Source organism: Stegodyphus dumicola, chromosome 6 (genome assembly GCF_044657685.1).
Source record: "Stegodyphus dumicola isolate Sdum_Otavi_A_Nest chromosome 6, ASM4465768v1".
Taxonomy (NCBI): Eukaryota; Metazoa; Arthropoda; class Arachnida; order Araneae; family Eresidae; genus Stegodyphus; species Stegodyphus dumicola.
This window is the reverse complement of record NC_140773.1, coordinates 114933086-114959210: the sequence shown is the minus strand read 5'-3', so window position 1 is coordinate 114959210 and position 26125 is coordinate 114933086. Positions and strand designations below refer to the sequence as shown.

At 32.5% G+C, this 26125-nt stretch overlaps 1 protein-coding gene across 1 annotated transcript in view; it reads right to left on the bottom strand.

Moving 5' to 3' along the window:
• The window catches only part of LOC118193985 (uncharacterized), a 71097-nt gene that overhangs the window by 14882 nt on the left and 30090 nt on the right, over positions 1-26125 (bottom strand). The window contains exons 2-5 of the mRNA XM_085818843.1: positions 20708-22479; positions 20148-20322; positions 16964-17126; positions 7212-7335 (exon numbers count right to left, since the gene is read on the bottom strand). Of these exons, the coding sequence (XP_085674969.1) occupies positions 7212-7335; positions 16964-17126; positions 20148-20322; positions 20708-22308 (2063 nt within the window). The 5' untranslated portion in view covers positions 22309-22479. The remainder of the gene's footprint in view (positions 1-7211; positions 7336-16963; positions 17127-20147; positions 20323-20707; positions 22480-26125) is intronic.

The following is a 26125-nucleotide window of genomic DNA, read 5'->3' as shown; positions in this document are numbered from 1 at the left end:
ATACAAGTATTTTGGCGCAAAATCTAACATTTTCTGAAGGTATACTGATTTTTTATTTCAATTTTTGAATCTACGACACAAATTATGCCTAAATATTAAATTTTGTAAAATTCAGTGAGAAACTTAACAAAAAATTTAAAAAATTATCTTGGCGCACTTTTTTCAATTTGCGTAATGAATAAATCACTTGGCGAAATTTTTAATTTGTAGCAAGATATTTTCCTTTTTCATTATTCACGAGCCGGAGAAAAGGACATTTGGCGTTATTCGCTTATAACATATATGCCAAATTTCAGAACGCGTCAATACATAAATTTACGTACAACTTCGGAAATTTTGAATAAAAAGCTCTAGTTTTATGCAGATGAGCCTAGAAATACATCTACTTTAAGATGACGGTAAAAATTTCATAGGTTATAATTCAAATATTGTTTCCTAAAATTTTTAAACATTTTCTAAAAATACGAAATTTGTAACAATCAGAAAATACCTGTAAATTTTATATAGATTGAACTTAAATTTCAATTCTTGAAAGAAGGTTTAAGAAGTTTAATAAAAAAATAAGATATTAATAAACATATACCAAATTCAGTTAACTTTGAGGAGCTAATTTATTAAAAACTACTCGTGAGATTTCTGTTAAATGAAATGAAATTGTTGAATGAAATAAAATGAAAGGAAGTTGAATATTTCAGGAGAAAAAAAGTTTCTTTTGCATAGTTTTCTTCTTGCCGTAGGGGGGACAAAAACACCCTTGTGCCCAATTAAGGGAATATGGTAATCTTAACCTTTTAAAACCAGGAAACACTGATGTCAAGGGAGTTACCTAGCTTTTATTCCACCACTTCTTACTTATACCATTCCTGTTAAAGCAACTGACTCTAAAATTTATAGGAAAAAACATTCTACAGAATAAAGTCCTACGCACCACGATCAGCGCTCCTTGGTTGGTTTTTTCTTATTCACAGGAACATCGGCATGCCAAACACTCATGATTATATTTTAATGTATTTACACCACCACACTGATAATATGTCCACTTCATTGTATATCGAAATCTCTTCAATTACTAATTATAATACTACAATTGATGTATTGTCAAGAGATCAGAATTTATACATCATAATGCCAAATAGTAGTTTCTCCTATTAATACCTGACTATCTTCCCAACTCATTTTATTTTTTATTTGCAAAAATAGGATGTTGTTTACTTTTGTTATTAAGAATTAATCAACAAAGGAACAAGACATTCTGTAACGGAAGGCATGGTCTCCGTGTACTGTAATAACCATGATAGACCCACCTACTATCTATAAAATGAGGCAATTTAGAAGCTTACGTAGTATCCCAAACCATTTCTGTTGAAGTGTACTCCCCAACACACTTTGTATTAAGTATCATTCAGTAAATATCCGCATTCACTTACGTTCACACTTACGGCCAGCTCGTCTTGCGCTTCACTTTTAACTTTATCAGTTACCTTTGTAATCACTTCTAATCATACAAGTAGAAACGATTAATGCATTATAGATTCGTTGTACCAGTAAGATCCAAGATCGTTCTCTTTTTGGGTGTTATGATTTGCTTTTGGAGCCTGCGACTTGCGGCTGTATTTTCCTTTTTAAGAGGATGACCGAGTAGGTACTTAGCCAGTCTTTGTACTTCATGCTGAGCGAACTAGTCTAGCCTTTAACAGGCTTAAAGACTCAATGTTTCAATAACAACATCTTGATTTTTGAAACGAGGAGGTACTTTTACGATCTGATGATATTCCTCTTCTACTCAGAGTTCTACCATTTTCTGCTGCAGGACCTAATCCACACATGTGAGGGAAGTATACGAGTACATCTGTAAGTCCGGGTCATCTACCGTTGACTGGAAGATTGTGGCTGCAGTTCAGAGCTTGTTCCAGCGGGTGAGTTGCCAATTCAAAAGTCTACCTAAGCAACTTGGACGTTTCCTCTTCCTTCTATGAATGTCATCGACTCCATGCCCCGTCAGGTCTTCCGCAGCAATGCTTCGTCAAGCCCCACCTACCATAGTTGGATTTAGTTTAGTAATCCTGTTCTTCCCGTTCTTCAAGCAAATATATTTGGCAGTATAACGTTAATATAAAAACCGAAAGCCCAAAATTTCTTAATTGGATAATAGTGACCGCTAGAATATCAGAATTACGTTAATGGTCATGCTAGGCTACAACATCAAAAGGGAGTTAATCAAAATAAAATTATGAGGGTGTAACATGCCTGTTTTGTCAATGTGAACATACAAGTTACTTATTAATACAAATGCTTCTCTATTAAGTTTTAACTTAAGTGTAGATTAAATTTGTGTTTAGCTGTCGGATAGCTTTAAATTTGCCTTATATTATGCGATTCAAACTAAATAGTTTAATTAGATTTAGTGAATCTCTATATATTTTATCTTTGTTTATGTGCTAATTTTAATGCAGCAACCTAACGTTCTTGCTTATCACAGTCGTTGCCAAATTTATGGATTTTTTTGGTTGATTGTAATGCAGATCTTTACAAATTAACAAACGTTAACAATTATGCCGCAACCAAACAAGTTGTATTTTTACAGAAGCTTTCACCCACGATATCGAAATTGTTAAAAAAAAATTCTCTGCATTATTTTGATAAGTCCTAATTGGACATGCATGTCGAAGATCACTATTTAAGGAATAAAATCTGCTGCTTCATTTTCCAGACATCGCGTATAAATTTAGAAACATTTTCCAGCGAATAACACAAAAGAAATTAAACTTCTATACATATGTAAAGTTTTATTCCCAAGAGTTAATACCGATTGCATAAAAAATAACTTCTTATTAAAGTTAACTTAAAAAAAAGCTGTTGCATGGATTGTCGTATTACGATTCCCAAAGCTGAAGACATAAACATTTTATTTGTTTGTGTTGTAATAACAGTTACACAGTAACTGTAAAGTCTATTTACAAATACGTAGAAAGCAACTGCCTCTGATAATTTCAGTTACATAGCCTAGGAAAATCGTAATCATAATTAAAAATTGCATTAAATGACAACATATGGGAAAAGGTTCACAGTTTTGGATATCGAATTGTTAAATAATACAAAGGGATAAACGCATATAAGAGAATTAGTAGTATGTTCCCTCTGGAGTCACTGTGCTTAATTTCTGTATATTTCTGTATGTACTGCAGCATGCAACAGCAACATAAATAATTAACTAATCATTCGTTAAATACTATACATATTTTCAGTAAATATGTAGAAGAAATATAGTTGCAGGAACTAATTTCGGTTGCTTCATATAGAATTAAATATGGATAACTTTAATTAAGATACAATAAAACGCTGAACAAGTATTAATTTAGAAGTCAAACAACAAAAATCAGCGTCATGTTTTTAAATTTTCACATAACTAGTTTTGATGGTTTTACTGAACCATCGAAACGGGTCTTGTGAAAATTTGCTGCAAAAGTGCTTTTTTAGCTGAGGATGATGGTTCGGTTAAACTATCGTACCTAGTCTTGTGAAAATTTGAAAACATGACGCTGATTTTTGTTGTTTGACTTCTAAATTAATCGATAACTTAATTTAATCTTTAAACAAATACGTGTGTTTATGATGTTCGCAGACATATATATCGATTTGAGTTATTTGATTAAAGTAAAACAAACAAAGACTGTACGCCGCCTCGGGAAAGAGATGCTTTTGTGAAGTATTTGTTAAGGAAACTAGTCCCTTTTTTTTTTTTTTTTTTTTTTTTTTGCATATTACATAGGAAATAAATTGCGAAAGCTTCATTTAGTCTTTCCGTTCGAATTCCATTTTTGTAGCTTAGCTGGTAGGAATATGATCGATCCATAATCATCCTGCTTAATTGTTATTTGTACGAAAATTTTCAGCAACAGTATTAATTGCGAATTAGTTTATTATTAAATACAATACATATTTTCAATAACTAGTTAAAAAAACATTTACTTAGTGATTACACCTGAAAGATCTATCCAGAGCATCAGGTAAAAATAAGCATACTTTTGTTGTCTGTAGATGGTTAGGTTATATGAATTAAGGCAAAGAACACAAAAGCTATCTGCCTAAAGACAGAGATACTTCTGTAGAGGAGTTTCGAAATGTGATTCACATTACAATGTTATAATGGGGTAATTCACATTACAATGGGGAGAAACACGAAAAGGCCTACTTAGCCAGTCCGTTCGTTGCAATTTAAAGCAGCATTAAGCTAATAAATGCTAGCGATCTTACAGCTCGGCGGCTTGTGGACGCTGAATGCAGAGAAATTGTCTTAAATTCCATCCGAGATCCTCCTGCATAATTATTGAGTGAAGTCCAACTTGCAGTAATGATATTAACTATAAAATAGGCTTTTATTAAATACGACCCATATTTTCAATTAAATAGTTAAAACACTTTTTTTTTTTTTTTTTTTAACAGATTGATACACTTACTCGAACTGGTTTCCATAGCTTCAGGTAGAAATAAATAAGCATAATGTTATTAAAAAGATTCTGAAGATGACAAGTGCTGGCAGAAAAATGGAAATATTTTCTAACTTAGCCCATCCATATTGAGAAAAGTCCGACTTGTAGTAATTATATTAACTACGAAATAGGCCTTTATTAAATATAATCTATATTTTCAATAAACAGTAAAAACACTTTTTTTTTAACAAATGGATGCACTTACCCGACCTATTTTACAAAGCATCAGGTAGAAATAAACAAGCATAATATTTATTAAGAAGATGACAGTTGTTCGCAGAAAAATGACATTTTTTTAATCCGAGACCATCCTGCTTAAATAATGTGTGACCTGTAACTTCTAGTAATGGTATAACTTTGAATTAAATCTTTATTAAATATATAGTTTATTTGCAATAAGTCATTAAAGTAAGTTTTGCTGCAAGAGAATTGCTTATGCGGGAAATATTTTGGATGGTGATACAGTAGACATCCGATTATCGGCGCCTGCCGCACAAAGTTTTGCAAGAAGCAAACACAAATGACTAATTTCTTCAAAAAGGTGTAGTTTTACAGTTATGCTTTTGTAATTACATAATACATTACAGTATTAAAACAGTAAATATGTATTAATTTTTCTGTGTATCCTTGACGCCTCTCGTAAGTACAAAGCACTTTTCTGTTTTCATTAACAAAATGCATTTTAGGTTAGTTTTGAGTGATATACTAAAATATTAAGCGTTAGTTAAACATTTCATGCTGTTTATTTCACGTTTTATTGTACTAAAAACGATTTTTCAAAGTTGGAATGACCGTTTTCTCTTGTGCTATACCCGTTTTTAGCTTTTTTCGGATTATCCGCGTTTTTTGTTATCTGCGGCGGCCGCGCCACCTAATTCCGCGGATAATCGGAAGTGTACTGTAGTTTGCTAAATAGAGCGCGGCAAAGCATACAAGGGTAAGGATGTCTTCGTGGAGTAATTTCTGAAGGAAAGTGGTTGATGTGGTTTTGATGGAAGGAACACACGAAGATATCTAAACATCTAAATTGTTCGTCGGAATTCGAATCGATCTACTAATATTGCAAAAAAATTTAATTACTTGGTTACTGCTAAGCCAGAATTTAATTGCTTTTACAGTTATATTGTAATTCTAAATGCGATTATATTATAACTGCAATTATAGATACATTAATAATAGTTTTGACTACGCAGTAACTATAATGTATTACTAACTGTTTTCAGTAAATAAAAGAGGGCTTAAATTAAAAGAATAAATTAAAGATCTTATGCAATACCCGTGGGCTCAAGAAAGTTTAATTACGACCTTATTCGTGCATTAGAAGCAATTTCTGAAAGCAGCTTCTAGATTATTTCCGCTCATCTCGTCTGTCAATTTCTCAGGCATGATCTATCTATAAATTTTGTTTGAGAACAATATTTTACATCATAAGTAAAAATAATGCGCCTTGTTCAAGGTGTAATAAACCACGAGTACCAACAAATTTAATTGTGATTCTACTTAATGTACATATACAATTTAACTATAACTGCGGCTGTAATTTTATTACAGTAGTAATTGTTATGTAATTGTAATTATTAATCGTGTAATTACAATTATGTTGTAACTGTACAATTTATAATGTAATTACACTGTAACTGAATTAATTTTAATTCCAGTTACACTGTAATTGAAAAATTGTAAATTAAATAATATTGTAATTATAAGTATAAATTACTGTTATCGTATTACTTAAATTTGCAATTAATTGTTAATCAATTGTATTGTAACTGAATTATGACCAATGTTTGACACTTGTGTGATCGTACCAGATCGAATCCTCTTACGAAATGTGTTAGTCTGTTGTGAAGATGGTGGTGCAGTCGCCGATCTTATGCTTCAGATCTTATGCTACAAGACCATCATTTGAATTGTCATACCGAACTTACAACTACAGGATATACGAGGGTATCCGCTAAGCGATCGCCTTCAGCATTCAAAATGAATATATATATATAAATCCGAAAGCTTTCAGATTTTATATTACGGTCAGAGGAGAGTTTAACATTTTGCTGGAGTTAATTTTTTTTTTGGTTCAGTGTTGCCATTGTTCGCTTTGAAATCGTTTAGTTTGTTAATAAAAAATTCTTTAATGTTTGACAAAATATGAAAAAGCTAAGAAAACAAATTGCAAATTTGGGCTTCCAGATGCCAATATTCGAGTGGAGACATACGTTATTCAAAATTTAATGTCTCTGGGTTCCGTTATTTTTTCACAGTTTCAAACATACATACATACATTCATTATCTAATTTCTTTAACTGTAACACAGAGCGATATTATTGGCGACAACTTAAAAAGTGATTCAACACTTTTAGTGATTCGACGCAAAATGCCGTTTCGAGACATAATAGCCCTTCTGGGCTAACGCTTCTTTGGGCTAAAAATATAAACTTTAAGTTCTTTCAGCAGTAATCAAATAGGAAAAACTTTACTGGACTTAGAAAAGAGCGAAAATGAAAACGAGCGGTTTAATAATTAAAACAGCATGTTTTTAAAACCCCCATGTTAAATTTTATATTCCTACATTGCAATCAAAAGAAGCTGAATTTTCATCTTGAAAAACTTTTTCATAACAGATTTCTGGTTAAAAATCTGGAAATCTAGGAAAGTTTCCTGCTTAATTAAAAAAAAAAAAAAAAAAAAAAAAAAAAAAAAGAGAGAGAGAGAGAGAGAACATACTGTTTGAAAGCAGGCGAGTAAGTGTAGCTGACATTGGCCATGAGATTGTAAATGAAGGAGAGCTTCTTGTTGATATCATCGGACCAGGAACTGAAGTAAGAATTCGAAAGACCTTGATCTCCACCTAAAACAAAAAGTACAAATCAGACGAAAACATCAGTTCGTTTGTTATATATGCAGAAACGACTTAACTACTTGATTTCAATAACAAACTACCGAATATATTTTGCTAGGTTGACGCAGATGATGTTTCTGAACTCAAAACAAAAAATTGGTACTTGTTTATTAGCCGAGTTAAAGAAGATTCGGGATGCTTAAGAGCAAGGTAGATAAAATGATGTAAAAATGAATTGCCGAATATAGCGACGCTGTTAAACAAATAAACAAAATGCATAATTGTTCTGAGTTCGATATTTAGATGTACAAAATTGTATGACTGATCTGAATTGCTGAAGTCCAGCTATTTCTAAATGCATCGAGCAAAATTCTAAGAATTTCAGTATATTACGTATCATTCATTTGTATCATGAAATTATTTCAGGAAAAAAAAAAGCACGCCTAAATTTCTCACAGAATATCTTCTGCTATAGAGAAAGCAGAAATACAAAGCAAGTTTTAGTTTTATACTAAATAAACTTTTATTTCAAACAAATTTGAACTTTTTTTAAAAGTTATGTTTTAATTAATGTTCCTCTAAAGATTTAACGTTTTCTAAGTACAGATTACCCGTATATAATTCTCCCATTCTAATATAATGCAATTTCAAATTATTCTATCCCCTTCTGAAAGTGGGCAAATATATAAGACTGGTACAGTTCGTAGTACTACGTCAGCGTGGATCTCGGTGAATGAGAATGGCAGAGATGGTTACCCTTAGAATGTCCTCCATGAAGGTATCCCTTCTAAAGCATTTAGCCTTCAAGTGTCTACAAATTTGTAGAGATTCTGTCTCAAAATTCAATGGCAGGTTGTGTAATTATTGTTTTCATTTGTTGAAAAACTTACAGCAGTATACATAAAACTATAAAATGTTTACCATTACACAAAGCAATAACCTTGTGTTTGGTGTAGCTTTTAGTCAAGACTCTACAAATTTCGAAGGCAAACTTATGCAGACCCCTCTTAATCAAGATTAAAGAAATTTGCAATGAATGGAAAGCCGCGGTTGTATTTATACCCAAAAGAACTAAGCGAATTAGAAAGTAGCGCCTTATGTCGGCAGAAATAGTAACGAAAATTTAAAATTTTTAGAACTTTAAGAGCGTTAGGAAGGACTACTAAACAGGGTAAGTCTTTGTGAATGTGAAAAACGTCAAGAAAATTCAGTTCACTAATGAAAGTAGCTTTTAAGATAATTTTTGCAGATCCAAAGTCAAAATTGTGATCAATTTCCAACTATGATTAATTGTCGATGACTTGCTAATTTCGCCTTTTTGGACCCAAAAGTCGTGTTCCTTGATGCGAAACTTTAATGCTCTTTTAGTTTGGCCGATATATCAAAACCCCATTGACAATATATGCTATACACTCCCCAAGAATTAAAGTCAGAAATGGAATCTTTAAGAATGGAAAGCAAGCAAAGAATCTGAGAAACAAAAAGAGAGCGCGAAATACATTTGATACTTTGACAGCGCGAAATACATAATACAGGGTTATTCAAAAAGAAAGAGCAGATTTCAAACATTTATTTCTTCCAAACTAAAGAATTCCAAACTAAAGATAGAAACATGATTCTAACGTTAATGTATAGAGAAAAGTTTACAATTATGGTATGCATTCAATGTATGCATTCAATAATTGCAGTTTGTATGGCTTCATGTGCAGACGATGTTTTAGAACTCGCCATACCGTTGGTTGAAGAATTTTAAGTTCTTTGCTTGCTCGCGATGTGGATTTCTTTGGGCTCCTTTCATAAACTGTACGAATACGCTCGACTTTCTCGTTCGATGTGCGTGGACGTCCCTTGCTTTTCCCTTTGGAGAATATTCGTAGAAGATGCAACCATCTTCTACGAATTTTCTATGCCACTCATAAATTCGTCTATGATGCGGTGGTTGTTTATTAAACTGACGGCGAAATGCTCGCTGAACTGCAACAATGGACTCTAGTTTTACCAATTGTGGAACACAAAAAGACTTCTGCTGTGGTGTCGCCGCCATTTCACTACAGACTACCAACCGACAAATAATACCAGAACAAACAACAGCGCCAATGCGGCCATGATTGGAACTTTTACCCATACTAAATTGTACACTTTTCTCTATCCATTAAAGTTAAAATCATGTTTCTATCTTTTGTAGTTTGGAAGAAATACGTGTTTGTAATCTGCTCTTTCTTTTTGAATAGCCCCCAATTTTGTTTCTTCCATGAATTAGCATAGGGAAGAAAACAAACAGAAAAGGTTTATGGTAAACATTTAGATCTGAAATCAAATTTATTGTGGATTATAAGACTATGAAGAAAAGGAAATGTTTTATCAAATTCGGTTGAGATATATGTCGGCCAGACTAAAAGAGCATTAAAAGTTTCGTACTTGTTTGCCATCGAAATTGATAGAGTAATTGAAAAAAAATATATGTCAAACACAACATTGTTGCTTTATCTAATTTTGTCTTTTACTTTGGCTTGTTTTTCTTCTGTCTTGATGCAAAACTACCTTCTGATGAGATATTATTCATTTTAAGCTAAAAACATTAGTCTTACATTTAAATAAAGTGTTATACGAACCTCAAATCGAAACTTCCTCAAAATTTCGCTCAAGTTTAACATTCTTAGAATCGCGAAAAATAAATCCATAAACCAAAATTTAAATTAAGATATGACGTTTTGCTACATCTCAACGTATGTGTAAGTGTTAGAACTAGAAAAGTTATTAAAAAATGCGGTTAACACATTTTGGGCTTATAAATATGCATCCTACATACACACATTCAACTGTAAAGTTTCTAAAAGTAAGATAAATAATTTTAGAAAAACAGCTTAAATACTGTAGTTGAAAGCGTTCTCTAAATGCAAAATCCAGCTTTATACAAGTCCCTCGTACAGCAAAAATAAGTTAATATTCATTATGGTTTATTAAGCAAAATGCAGAAAGTTCCGCACATTTATTGTAAAACTTGAAGATATATGCCTTAATATTTCTATTAGGCTTTTCATTAACCTAACAATGGGTGTTGCTTTACCCAGTATTGGAACCACCACTATCGTATTAATAGCTACAACAAACAGTTTTTATTTTGCAGTAGCTTCCCATTTTCGGTCGAAAAATCTCGAATTTCCCCACTTATAGGATTTGAAAAGGATTTCAGTCTGTAGATTCTTTCTGAAATATCTACACAAATTATGCTTGAATTTTGTTGACATATATACAAGAATTTTATTTCAGTTTGAAACTATGAACAAGGTATGGAAAATATTATTATCCAGGAGAAACAAAATAGTGTACAACTTAAATACAAAGAAACGTCAACAGAAATTTAAAAAAAAAAAGTCAAGAATGAAAATATAAAAACTGCTGCAGTAATGCCCTCAAAATGGTTTCTGTCAAAGAGGAAATAAAAAATTACATTAGATGTCCAAGAAACAAGGAATAATACCGCACTGACATGACACGGCTTATTATTAACATCTTTTATAACTGGAAACTAGTGAATATGCTATACTTCTCGAAAAGGTACTGAGCAGACACAGCCTATTGAATATTATTACCACTAAAAATTTAAAAAATATACAGATGAAAACTCCTACTTTTGTAAACCTAACCATTATTATAGCGGAAGTAGTTTCCAACCTATTTTAATAATACATCTTGTTCCTAGAAAACAGATTGCGTTAATAGTAGCTCTTTTTTATAAAATATATTTAACAGGTTAAAGGCAAGTTCTTTTCAACTGAATTGACAAAAATATTTACAAAAATTTATTTCACTATTTATTCCTCCAAATAAAGATGATGAAATTACAATTCTTAAATATCCTGCAGATATACAGTGTTCAAAGTCCTTTTGTTCAGCTTTGGTAATCTCATATATAGGTTTTTTGAGGGAAGGGTGCTACAGAAACGATGATAACTGAGAAAAGAAAACGCGAAAAACAGGTGATATGAAAAATAATATACTGCAAAGAAAATAAGATCAGCATGCTATAAAGAAAATGAGATTAGTGCACTAAATAAGATACATAAATGAAATCTTAATATAGTAAGGAAACAAGCACTATATGAGAAACTGGTCCTTAAGAGAAAAGTTGCGTAAAAAAACAAAATTAAGGTGAAATCAAAAGAAATGCGGAATCGAAAACCGTATTATTCTCGCAGACCGTGAAATGGCATGACTATTGTTAAGCCAAACTAATGGAGTTTAAATTAATCACGAAAAGAGCGCTTATGCTAAAAATATTGCCAAAAGCTGGTAAATTACGTTAAAGGACTTGAAAGTAAATTTCAGTCGGAAAATGGTATCTTGTTAAATTCCATAGTACAAAAACTAAAATATTCTGCGAAGATTAATTAAATTTGCTTTTAATAATTTAATTGACAATACAAAAAGCAAGATAAGTATTAAGATCGACAAAATAGCAAAAAGAAAGCATTTTGGGCTTTTAAACATTTCCTTTTCGCCTTAATATGAGAAATAATTCGACCCGTTTTTTAATACAAATCTAAAGAAGGAAGCTTTACAGTTTCCATGTGCTTACTTTTTATGGAGAAATTGGTTAATACGGCCAGCCAGCATTTAGAACAAGGATGTCAAACTCGCGGCCCGTGGGCCGCATGCGGCCCACAACAAATATTTTTGCGGCCCGGCCAATATATCGGCAAATAATAATATATAATAATAAAATAACATATCGACGAAGAAAAAAAATGAAATGTTTACTGCTAAGTAATTAACGATAATTTATTCAGTGTTGTTAGATTACTCACCGCGAGCTGACACACACACTACTTAAATTACAAATGCGTGTGAGTAGCTTGCGTTCAGCTACCTTCGGCTTTTGGGGGACACGTGCACTCAGAACTTGTACGCATCCCCCGATAGCCGAATGTGGCCGAACTCATGGTCTCAGTTTTCCAATCATAGTTTTGTACGATATATTGGTGCATGCACTTTGCTTTATTATTAATTATTACTTAATTCATATTGTTACGGATTTCATAGTTATTTATTTAGTTAGTTTTTTATTTAGAATTGTAATTAGATTTGCTTCATGTTGCCTTAGCAACGCAGACGATTTTTGAAAAGACAGCTGCGTTGGAAGGTTAAAAATAGAACAGCGCGTGCATTTGATACCTAATAAATAAATATCTCGTAATTGCTGTTGCCATCCACAAAAATCCAGATATTTATAGATGTTTCCAGTATATTCGATAAATTAATTATAAAGCTTATAAAAGCCGAGAACAAACGACTCATCTCAATAGTAGCTGTAATTCTAGCGAACTGTTTGTTTACTTAATGCTGTGATTGATTTGTAGCGATTTCGGTCCGAGATAGAATTAGTTTCTCAGTTTTGAATTATTTTTGCTAAACGTTTGACATTTTGTGATATTGTTAGAATATTTTTGAAGAAATATTTCAGCATTTTGATTTATCTCTTGTGGAAAAAATAAATTTTTTTAACTTTTTAACGTTAACCGTGTTTATTCCAGCCCTTTGTATTCAGTATGTCTATATCAAAACCAAGTGGTAGTAAAATTAAACGAAAAATCGCTGACGAACATAGAATATTCCAAGTAAAATGGGAATTAATATATTTTTGCTGTGAAATAAAAGATAATATAATCTGCTTGATATGTAATAATACTAGTAATGTACCAAAGTTATATAATATTAAACGTCATTACGAACAACACAAATCGAAATATAACAATTACGAAGGAAGAAGAAAAGTTGAAAGAGCTCAAGTTAGGAGTGAAAAAGCAACAGTCCATGTTTAGTAAAGTATTGCATGAAAGTGAAGCGGCGGTACATGCAAGCTACGTCTTGCCCGAGTTGATAGCTAAACATTCGAAGCCTTTTACTGACGGTGATTTCATCAAGGAATGCTTAATGAAAGCTGGAGAAATTGTTTGTCCTGGAAATGTGAAGGCTTTTCAATCAATTTCATTGTCTCGAAATACAGTTGCGGAAAGAGTTACTGATTTAGCCGCGAATTTAAGTGATCAGATCAAAGCAAAATTATCTAGTTTCGAAAGTTTCTCCATTGCCTGTAACGAGAGCACGGACATTAGTGGCAAAGCTCAATTAGCAGTGTTTCTTCGTTCTTGTGACAAGAATTTTAACATTTTTGAGGAATTACTGGAACTAATACCGATGCCTGGTACTACCACAGGAGAAGATATATTTACTTGTGTTTTTGGACTTCTGCAGAAATACAATCTACCTTTGGCAAAATTAAATTCTGTAGCTACAGATGGCGCTCCATCAATGACCGGGAAAAACAAGGGCTTCGTAGCATTACTAAGAAAAAAACTTCACGGTTTAAACATTCATCATATGCATTGTATTATACATCAAGACGTTCTATGCACGAAAGTAATAAATATGGAGAATGTTTTGTCATATATAAAAAAGTTATAAATTTTATAAGATATCGAGGTTTAAATCAGCGTCAATTCACTGCTTTCTTAAGTGAGTTAGTGAATATTCGGGTTTGTCCTACTATACCGAGATATGTTGGTTATCTCGCTCCAAGATTCTCAAACAATTCTGGGATTTGAAAGAAGAAATATGTCAGTTTTTAAAAACGAAAAATCAAGACGTAAGTTTGTTTTACGATCCAATATGGATACAAGATTTATCTTTCTTGGTTGATATAACCAAACACTTAACCGATTTAAATTTATCATTACAAGGAAAAGATCATATCATTACGAACATGTTTGACATAATTAAAGCATTCAAATGTCAACTAGTTCTTTGGGAAAAACAACTTAAAAATGAAGATTTGACGCACTTCCCGACGTGCAGCATAAACAAATCAAGTTTAGATGATACTTGTTCGTATCAAAAATACGCAGAAAAAATTGCAAATTTAACAACTGAATTTGAAACTAGGTTTAATGATTTTAGTTCCCTCGAAGACAATTTTTTTTTTTTTGTTTTCTTCGATTTTCTCAATAAGTATTGACTCAGTACCCAGCCACATGCAAATGGACGTGAACGAGATTCAATGCAACTCAAATTTGAAAGCAAAATTCATTGAAGTGGGCGTGCCTGAATTTTACAAATATTTACCACCCAGGTTTGAAAATACTCGAAAATTCGCATATGAAATTATTTCCATGTTTGGTAGCACTTATCGGTGCAAGCAGTTATTTTCAGTCATGAAAGGTAATAAGTCTCCTATTAGAAACCGTATTAATGATGCTCACCTTGGGTCAGCGTTGAAAGTTATCACTGCAAACAAAATTTCTCCCGAAATAGGAAAGATAATAGCAGAGAAGAGATGTCAAGTATCAGGACGTAAACATTAAATTTTCTTGTTCTTTTCTATATAAATATATGTTTATTATTGTATTATTCGAAATAAATCTAAGTTTCTATGAATATTGATTTTTTTTTTTTTTTTTTTTTTTTTTTTTTTTTTGCAGCCCGCCTAAAGTTAAACCTTGTTTGTCTGGCCCAAGTGTACCTATGAGTTTGACATCCCTGATTTAGAAGATCAGTGCTGGTATTCCAGAGAGGTCCCAGGTGCCTTTTCATGTTTTTTGGCTTTGAGAAACCCAAGGTACAAAGTTATTTTACCTTTCGTCATTTGAGCTAACTTTTTGGTTTACATTTCACAATAGGATTAAGGCTATAAAAAAATCAGCTCTCTAGAATGTCACACATATATATATCTTTATATGCATGATTAAGGGAAGCGGAAAGATCGTTAGGTCTAAACATCCTAGCATGGAGTTTGTACAATAAGCTTGGGAAAGTTAAGCACGCAGAGCAAATTAGCAGTTTATAAAGCATACTTGAATTTGAGTGGCTAAAATTGTTGCGGATGCAAATATTAGATATTGCACGACGTATGTTGCCAAACAGGACATTCTACCCGAATATACGCTATTTTGGAATGTCGCTGAAGACTAACATTCTGAAGGGTTTGAAGAGGTTTATTTAGATGATGATACGAAGTGTTTATAAATTTCGTAGGATAAGTTTTGATGATACTCGTGTTTCTATGGCTAAACGACGAACGACAGATGAGCACAGACGTAGTTGGACGCATTAAAATATGGACAGTAAGTCAAAGATATTGCCCTTTTCTTTGGTATTGATCATCCGGTAATTTTTAGAGTGGTGAAAACAATTAATTCCAAACAAGGCAAACATTACGTGCGACCTGTGTCGACCAACAGTCACCACTCCTTCTGAAGATCGGTATATTCTACAGAATTCAAGTGGAATCGACGAGCGAGTGATCTACACTGCTACATCCATGGTTGTAGCGTCATTTGGCAAGACAATATCTACCAGTACTGTGCGCCGAAGGCTGCACATAAAAGGACTATACGCCCGAGTACCGACCTTCTCCATGAGAACGTGTCAGATTGCCGCAAGTTTCTGTTCACGGATGAGTCCAGATTTACTCTGGAATCAGATGACAAATGTGTAAGAGTCTGGGCAGAACAAGGCACATGGAATCACGCGCAGAACATCATCGAATATCACGCATTCAGAGGTGGTAGTATCGGGGTGTAGGCTGAAATTTAGTGGAATATTGCACCCAGCTACACATCTTTAAAGACGTTTCCGTGACGATATCGGGATGAAGTCCTATAGCCCCATTGTAAATCTCTATACTACAGCAGTTGTTCCTGATTTTCTCCTTATAGATGATAATACCCATCTCCATTTTGGGAAATTTGTTAACGAGTACCTGGATAATGAGAGCATTTCTTGCATGAGTAGCCGCCGTATTCACCCGACCTTAATCCCATTGAAAAAAGCTTTGGGACACCCTCGAATATGCCGTCTCTCCACATTTATCTTTTTCAGCGAGTCTCAGACAATTGGAAACTGCCCTAATGCAGGAATGGCCATCGCTAGCATCTGCTACGTTGATCACTGCACTAAAAGCTGTGAAGTTTTTGTGACGATCCAGTGTGGTCACATAGCTTATTAATGCTTTTTTTGTTTGGTTTTCGCTTGAAACAGCAGTTTCTTAATGATCCAAATGTGATTTCATCATATAATTTATGAAAATTAAACTTTTTATTTTTATACATAATTCTTTTTTTTCATGCGTAAACAGATTTGCCTCCTTTATGTATAATTTGGTGTTAATCAATGCTTTACTCTTCTATTTTAGTTGATTTTATCGTTGCGTGTTTAACTTTTGAAAACCAGCGCATTTACTTTGAAAACATAAATCTATTCAGAGAAGGGAAAAGTGAAAAAAATATTTTTATCATCCACAAACTATATCTTCGAAGATTAATTCAAATATGCTAGTAAGTGCCGCTATTGGACGAATGAGCATCCCTCCATTCGCCCAATCAGATTTGATGTTAATGTATTTTGGAGTCCTGTCTCGAGAATGAAACAAGATACCGACACCAAATCAGCGGTATTTCGTTTCTAACCTTTTAAATAAGGCACATAACGTAACTGCACTTCTGGGCTCCCATGTATATGAACAGATTTAAAACTGAATACGTAAGTACTAATCAAAACTATAAAAAATGTAATATTTATTGAAGATAAAAATAGTGAATGATTATATGAAAATAAGAAAAAAATTACGGATTTTTCTTACCATCATAGCTTCCTTGATTTTCTGCGAATTCCAGCAGATTCCAAAACGTATGGACAGAGGGCACGAACACAAAAACTCCACTGTTGAAGCAATCTGGCCAGCCAATGTCGGGTACAGCAGATAACTCGTCGTGGCAAAACAATTCATCGCAATTTTGGATGACCTAAGAAAAAAATAACTGAAACTTAGAATCAATTACAAGTTTAACAACCCTAAAAGAATTAGAATTTTTCTGATACTAAATCAGGTAAGTCCTATAAAACTAGGTGATTTTACGACAGTATTAATTCAATCAGCTCATAAAACAAAGTTGGACACATTTCTAAGAAAGTGCTAACAAGGTATCTTCTTCTCATAAGCGCATCAAAATTTTATCTCAAACGATTTGTCTAGAATCATTTTTTGTATTTTTTCGTTATGCTAAGCTTTGTTCACTTTTAACATGTATGCTATGAAAAATGTGAAAAAATACATATTTTCAACGTGTTCCACAAACATTTAATCATACAAGCTTTATATGAAATTTGAAAATACAAGCTTTATATGATATTTGAAATATATGCATTTCTTTATTTAGAATGAATTAAACTTTTGTAAAACTTTTATGTGCGTCAAATTTATTAATGCATCCATTAAAATTCTAATCTGTTCAAATTGTCCAAGTTACGGATCAGAAAATAGTAAGCTTTTCTCAGGCATTATTGCTAATGAAAACTTCTGTTTACATTTTTTGAGTTGGTAAAATTATGAACTCGAAAGAAAATTATGAAAATGATTAATACCTAACTTGTCAGTAATATACAGAACATTTGTGATAGGGGAGACCAGTTACTTTGCTTTCCATTAGCTTCCAAACTATATACTTTTCTCAAGTCTCATTTCGGATTTAAACCTCTAATCTGTGTTGCACAAATTAAACATCATAGTTTAAACTATATTTTCATATTGGTAAAATTTTAATTTTTATCTTATCTTTGTTGCCATTAACTCTGAACACTATTTTTTCCAGTTGTTTAGCAAGAACAGTTTACAATCTAACTTCGCCCTGCATCTGAAAATCATCATTTATAGTACATAGTATTAGAGACATTGTAATATGAATCGTGTAAAGAAAAAGTGAGACTGGAAACATTTTACACATAGTCTACTTGAAAACTTTCAAAGAAAAAAAAAAAAAAAAAAAAAAAAAAAAAAAAAACTGAAATTTTTTAGATTTTAAATTACGTCCAAAGGGGCGTTTTTTTAACGTTTTGAGTGTTACCTTTATTTATTAAATATCATGTTCTTTGCACTTAAACCATAAAATTCAGTTCAAGAGCAATATCGCAAAATAATGTTAAATTAAGCATATCTTTAGAATTTCCGATATACACAGTCTCGCGAGCTGGAGATAAAAGTTTTTTTTTCTATATAACGTTGCCATTTCTCGCTTTTAAAGCATTGAGTTTGTAAATCAAAAATTCGTTAAAGTTTTACAAAATATAAAATCTATAATAAAACAAATTCCAAATTTGGGATTTCAGATGCCCATATTCGCAGTAGGATTTCGTCATTCAAAATTCGATGGCTCTATGTACCATTGTTTTATCACAATGCGAGAAATAGATAATCATTTATGCAGATTTTTCATTATTTAATTTCTTCAAATGTAATGCAGGACTAACATTTTGTGGCAACAGTTTGAAAAGTGAACCGACGTTTATGAGTCCGACGCAAAATGCCAAAACGAAAGCCATAGTCCTTCGGGACTGAAATCCCTTTGGACTAAAAAAATAGCTTTTTATGTCTAATGTTTTTTTTTACTTTTGGGTTCCTACATTTTTTTCTTAAGATTGGATTCCATACTTCCTCTTTTGGAGAAGAGGGGCACAATTCAGAAAAATCAGCATTTATCTGCACTAGCAGTGCTTGTGATATTGTTTTTTTTCAATTGCTAAAATAAATTTAGAAATCTAATTTTGCTTACGCTCTCAAGTTTTACGCAGTTTTCTTATTGCACAACAAACATTTAATATAAGGAACTGCATTCTGCTTTAAAATAAATTCGTAAAATCTTAGTACTACAGTTTTAAAAATTTAATAGCTATTATAACTTGATTATGGTAAAAAGTATTGACTGTATCTGTAAGAGGACTGCTTTCATAAAATATTTTATATGGAAAAACTTGAAATTAGTATTAGTTACATAAAAATGACGAAAAACATTTTATAACGAGCACGTTATACTAATTTCACTGAAATTTTACTGGGAATGGAATCCAGACTAAACTATCCATATTTGACGGATTTTATCCATTTGAACATTCGAGAAGCAGCCTTAAAGATTCTGACATTTTACGTTTTAGTTCTGCAAACCATTATACATGAATATGTTTTAGCTGTGTCAGTCTGCAGAATGAAAAATAATCAGTGATACGTTTGCATATATTTTACATCATAAATTAATTAAATAAACTCTCAAACCTTTTACTGATAACTAAAGAACTAAATGTTCCAAACAAAACTCCAGTTCTAACGAAACTGCGCAACTTGAGTCGTCTACAAATAGCAGAGAAATGGAAAAGCAATATGATACTCCCTCCGTCAAACTGTCCCTGTAAATAATTTTGCAGATCGATTAAAACAGAGAACAAACGTAAATGTGCGCAAACAGAAATGAAAATGCAGTGTTAGGTGCAATTCTGGATATCCCTAAATTTTAAGTCATAAAATTGAAATATGCATCAAATTATGGAGAACACATCACACGTGTATGTAAAACAAATTTCAAAGAAGGTAGTTTTCAAGGGTACATTTATCTAAAATCTGCATACATGCTATAATTCTGTTCGCTGTGTATCCGTAGCTCTGGTGACGTTATTTTTCCAAAATGTATGAAAATATTTACATATTAAAAATCTCAGTCAATAATAATAGATATTTTAACTTAATCGCGAGCCAAAGAAAAGGATCTAATAGGCAATAAATTTCTAGCCTCCCCGATTTCTAGCTGGCAACCTTTGATTTACTTGATAAAAGAAATTAAATGGTAACGGAGCGAGATAAAAAAGTTCATTAAACCCTACTTTACATGTCTACTTTACGCCTGCTACTATCAAACGGAAGTTGACTAGCAATAAAAATTCATATCCGCCAGATTACTCTGCATTGAAATAGAATGGATAACCGAATATATATCACTTACCAAAGTATCAGGATTCAAGAAGACGCATTTACTAAACTGCACTAAACGCCACACATTTAATTTATCAAATGAAATCCCTAGCTCTGGTTGTTCAAGGAGTGCAAGCTTTGTGGTACCAAGGGAATCCAGTGCTCTCACATATTGAACAATATGGAAAACGGATGATAATGGCCCTCTGAAAAAAAGCTTTATTTCATTTACAGACCATTAGTTCAACATAACTTATGACAGAAATATCTCAAGTTTTATTATATTATAAAATTCAAGAAAATACTGCTGCAATTCTGCTTTCCAAAATTTCTGTTAAATTATCAGTAGTCATCAGTCTTTTATCGTGCGATATTAATCAAAAAGGCCTAGTAGTCACAAATTAAACAGTAATTAACATCCTCAAATTATTTTAACTTGTGCGTATCAATACATTTCTCTGGAAGGTTATAAAATCTATTAATTCAAAAACCTCAACATTCCAAAATTTTTCAAGAAATAAGATCATCTTTTTCCCATTTTCTCGAAAGTGGAAAACAAGCTGGCAGCAGTAATGAAGCCTTAAAACTTACTTAAACGCGTTGCTCACTCCATCAGAAACAAGAACACATAAAGTCCTGGATGTTCGACTTAAAAGAAGAGATGTTCCAACTACAAGACAACCTAAAGCTTCTGCGTTGTTACGGCACATCGTTACAAAAGCTTCTGAAGCAATTTGGCTGCTAGTTGGAGAACTAAGTCTTAAGAGTGGCTCGCTCAGACTTTCCCATCCAGCACCGTTTCGAGCTGTATCGTATATTTCACGTTCTGCATTCGAAAGAGTGGACATGATGCCATCAACGCCTTCACTAAGCGGCGATGCTGGAGCTCTAATGTTTGAATAATTACTATCAATGACAGCAGTTTCATGCACCTGTTCTTGCATATCACCTGACTTACTGCTTTCAAACTGTGGCTCTTCTATTTGCAAAGGCAGTGTAGAATCAGCTTCTTGTGATATAATAGCGCTATGAGTTGAAGATGATAGTTTGTCAAGCTGCTCAAGGGATGAGATACTTATTTGATCAGGGGATGTGGAAGAAATGCGTTCAGGAACTGATGGGAAATGCTGCTGATCAGAGCTATATTGTTCATATGAAACAGAGGACTGATCAGGAGAGAAAGACGGAGAAGTTTTCTGGATTTCAGATGCTCTAAAATGTTCCACACGTGTTTGGTGAGGCTTATCGTTTTGATTTTCTAAAACTGCTTGCTCAGGTTTACCTTGATTGTCTGAAATTATTTGCTGAGATCTATCATCTTGTATTAGGCGGCTATCGGGTCCTGAGACAGCTGACATTTCTTCCTTTGATTGTTGATGGTATACATTTTCTTTGCGCTGCATAGATTCTCGAGAAGAAGTAAAGCCTTCATCACACTCTTTTACTTCACGACTCCTTTCTTTCTCTCCTGGAAGCTTTTTACTGTATCGGGATTCATAGCTCCATTTTGATTCGGGCTTTCTTAAGTCAGACGATTTTCTAGAAACTCTTCTTGGAGTATTGACATTTGTTTCATACACAGCAGCTCTCGAGGTATCTTCTCGGGAACTTATATCAGCTCTGGCTTTTTCTCTTAAACACTGTAAACACTGTGCAGAATCAATATCATCGCAAATTTCTTTAGCTAGACTATCTAAGAAGTCCTGAACTACAAATATATACGATAGCATAGATTTTGAACATTTATTACACAAAGATATTTTTTCAGATGGAATGTCAGATGCTTTTCGAGATATATTTTGAGCAGCATGCTTTAAGCACGGAATATTTTCTGTCGTATGTTCATTAGTTGAACTACTAAGTAGTGACTCTTCAGATGATGTTTGGGATGTTAATGAAACAACATTCTGTGAATCGGTCATGGTAGATTTACTAGACGCAAATGGACTGATCTTCACGACCTGTGAGTTTGATTTTGAAGAATCCATCACAGACTTATTGGACGCAGCTGGAGTGATCTTCATAGTTGGTGTGTTTGGTTTCGCAGAATCCATCACTTTTGGATCATCATCTGTTGTCTCGGAATTTAAGTTTTTAATAGTAACTATTAATGCGTCAGTTTTCCCATCTGATACAGGAAAAAATGTTACTTTTGATATAGGGCCAGTAGGTTTTATTCGCTCAGATGACATAACAATTTCAACAGTTTAAAATCAGAAGACTCAGAAATAAAATATCCGAGAGTTTATGTAGCATATTTTCTTGGATGCTTTGTGTCATTAAGGCTGCTTAAATTTTTGATAAATTTGAAACTTAAAATATTATGCAGTTTTCGAGAGAGTCGTTTTCGGCAGCACAAATACCTGAAAAGAAAGAAAAGTAAATTTAACAGGCATATTTTTTACATAATTAAACACTCTATTTAATAATTTTTCACTTTTTAACTACAAGGAGTACGTTTAGAACATAACATTTAATACATAACGACATAGGATATATTTCGAATCTAAAAATACATGTAAACTGCAGTTATTTAAAAATTATTTATGTAGAAACTGAATTACTGACCAAAATAGCATTAATTTAAAATAAGATAAATAAAAAGATTAAAATTAAAAAAAATTAATGTAACAATAATCAATTATAAATTTTATTTAAAATATTACCCACAGCACAATTAGCATGAAATTAACTAATTTATAGCTAAAGAGGAACGCAAGTCAGGGAAACACACTTTTGGATCACTTGCGAACTGCATTACAAAAAGGAAAAACAGAGACGATAAAGAAAAATTCAGATAATCTAATTTTTCAAAGTGTGAACATATGTGAACTGAAAAAATAGGCTAATAGTAGCAGGTAATAAGGATGTAAATAAAATCAGCTTTTTACTGCCTTCTCCGCAAGTGGAGATCTTTTTGAGATGCACACATTTTACATGAATAACAAGATGTTGAATTGAATACCACTCCTAATGAGGAAGCAAACTGCAAACGAATGAAATTAAAAAAAATCTGTACTTTAGTTGATGCATTCAAAAAATTATAAGACATAAAATTAAAGTGTAGGCTATTATATATAATTGCAGTCAAATTTTAAGAATAAAATCAGTATGGATAAAAAATCCATTTATACATCCTCATTATTGATGCTTAATAAATACAATAATTATTTGCTTATAACTAGATATAGGTTTTTCTTCTTGCCAAAAAGATATGAGTAATGTTTCTATCCGTGAAAGTACTACCAATAATTTTTCGTTCATTCTAGTTATACATCATTCTCTTCGGTGCTCACAGTTATTTGACACATTATCTTATCAAAAAAGAAAATCAAATTGTAATGCTAAATTGTATCTACAGTTAATATATTGCATGGAATCCTTTTCTGTTTCACTGTAAACTGATCACTTTTAATACAATTAGTAAATTTTTGTTATAAAAACAAATGAATTTGAACACATCTATAAATTGCTATAACTTTCATTTTTCTTTCGTGAAGAATGAGTGTGCACGGTCTTATGTCCGCACATTTAGTATTCATGTTTGCACTTAAAATTTCAGGCAGATTTCCAAGTACGAGCATTATGCGAATGATTTAATTTCCAATTTCAATAAACTATTCCAAGGAATGCTCATAAATCTTGAAGAACTAAAAAGAGCATAAAATACTATAATTAAATGCCTATAATTACCAACAAATTCGGTATGCCAGTGGTCAAGCGATAAAACTGCTGAATATTGGTATATCGACCCTGGTTCATATCACGGCGAATGGGATGTTTAATGTGAAAACTTTTGTGGTTTTCCTTAAGGGTACATGGAACATCTCGACCGGAGAAATGAAACAGTTTTTGCAAAAGTTTATTTACCTTTTGCAAAATGTTCAACATGATGTATTTTATTTAAAAATACAGATATAATTGAGAGTAAATTATTTAAGCTTATATTTTAGCATATATTTAAATTATTTAAGCTTATATTTTAGCATATATTTAAATTATTTAAGCTTATATTTTAGCATATATTTAAATTATTTAAGCTTATATTTAAGCAAAAAGAATTTAATTACCTGCAAAAATTAATTTCCAAGAGCTAATTAACTTTTTATATAGCTACATGAAATTTTTTGAGAAATATATCTGTTCGGTACATATTTCTAAAAACCTATTGAGTTTATCTCTTTAAAATTTGGTATGGTAACCGAAAATATACTATTTGAAAATAATACGATGCAATTTTCATTTCGGTTAAAAAAAATCAATTTTGCTAAAAGCTTGGAAAATTCTAAAACTTTTAAGAACATTTTTTTCATCATTTTCAAAATTTTTCCCATTCAGATCTATAGCATTAGGTGTTTTTAAAGAAAAACATTAGTTGTACAACTTGGGAAAGTTTAAATACTCTACTTTAAACAGAGTCTTCACAAAAATGTTCTGAAGCATTTAAAAAAAAAAAGCACATTTTGAGAAAAAAGCAAACACCTATATGCATACCTACAATGCTTAAAATGTACTACTTTAAAAAACCTTCCAGCACCATAATCAAATTTTGTTTTAGCGTTTCTGCATCAATTGATCTTTGTTTGATGATTTTAATTTTCACTATGGCTGATTCAGAGAGATTTTAGAAACTTAAGGATGTTTCTCGAACTCGAGCCTCATCAATTTTTTTTCAATGAATATTTCATATTATTGCCGGTTCAAGTCCCAGATATTTTAGAACGTTTGTGCTGTTTTTAAGTTCCATCGTTAAAACAAATTACAGCATCTAAAACATCTGTTATTAAAATAGTTACAGAGATAAAGACAGTGTTAGATAAGCGTTCCCATGAACAATGGTTAAAACCCTCATTAGGATTCTAAGTGCTGCCATTTGTGCATTTGTAGAAAAGCTTTCTATCAGAAAAATGGAGAAATGTATCGGAAAAGTGTAGTTCGGCTATTCTTGAGAGAAGGGTCAAATAAAAAGAGGATTTACTCCTTTCAGTCAGCAAGAATGCTGAAAAACGTGAAAAACTTATGTCCCTTACGAGAGAGCGGTCATGGCACTGTTTGTTTACATTTTCAAATACCGTATTTAAGGACTTTAATATTCCAAACCTGTACAAATTACATATTTATGGAATCATCTGAGTCTGCTGTATTTTGTAGCACTATAATTGGAAATTCCAAAATTTGAACCATTTTATGTTCCATTTGCCTTTAAGTTTAAAATGAATACGAATGTGTGTGTGTGTGTGTGCGTGTGTGATTATGGCAAAGCTTCGAGGGCTATCTGACTAAGGGGAGGGATGCCTTCGTGGAGGACGTTCTAAGGGAAACTGGCTCGTATACACGTCACACATGAGAAAAACCACGAAAACGCCCATACAGCCAGCCCGTTCACAGAATTCGAACCTCGGACCGAACTACCAGTGTTCAGCGACTTTACCGCTCGGCCGCTGATGGGCCAATGAATAGGAAGGCATCCCTTCTCTTAGACACGTAGTCCTCGAGTCTTTTTTTCAAGGACCTAATCTAAATAATCTGATCTAACTAACAAATTTCAAAATTCCTACACACATAACAAAGTAGTAGCTTTACTTTCTTCAAAATAGGTATTAAGTATTCGGAAACAATTTTTAATAAGTATTTTTAAACAGAATATGTCGTCGTAAAATTTCTCAAGTACGCATTGTTTATCATATCTACGAAAGTTGTTCACCCAGTTCAGTTAACTTTTGAAAAACGGTCAGTTCCTTTGTCTTTTCGCCATCATGATCGAAAACATTCCTCGCCCCTTCACCAATAAGAAATCCTCTCAATTCCGTCCATTTTATTTTAGATATTCGTTACTTAAAAACGCTTTCAGAATGATATTCTTTTCCAAGAGACTCATTTCCCTAGATTGACAATTCCCATCAAATTTACCTAAGCCATACTAAAAAAATCTGATGTGTACACCACATGACTTCCTTGTAAGGAATATTAAATTATACGCATTTTTTCTTGCATTTCATTTAAACTTAT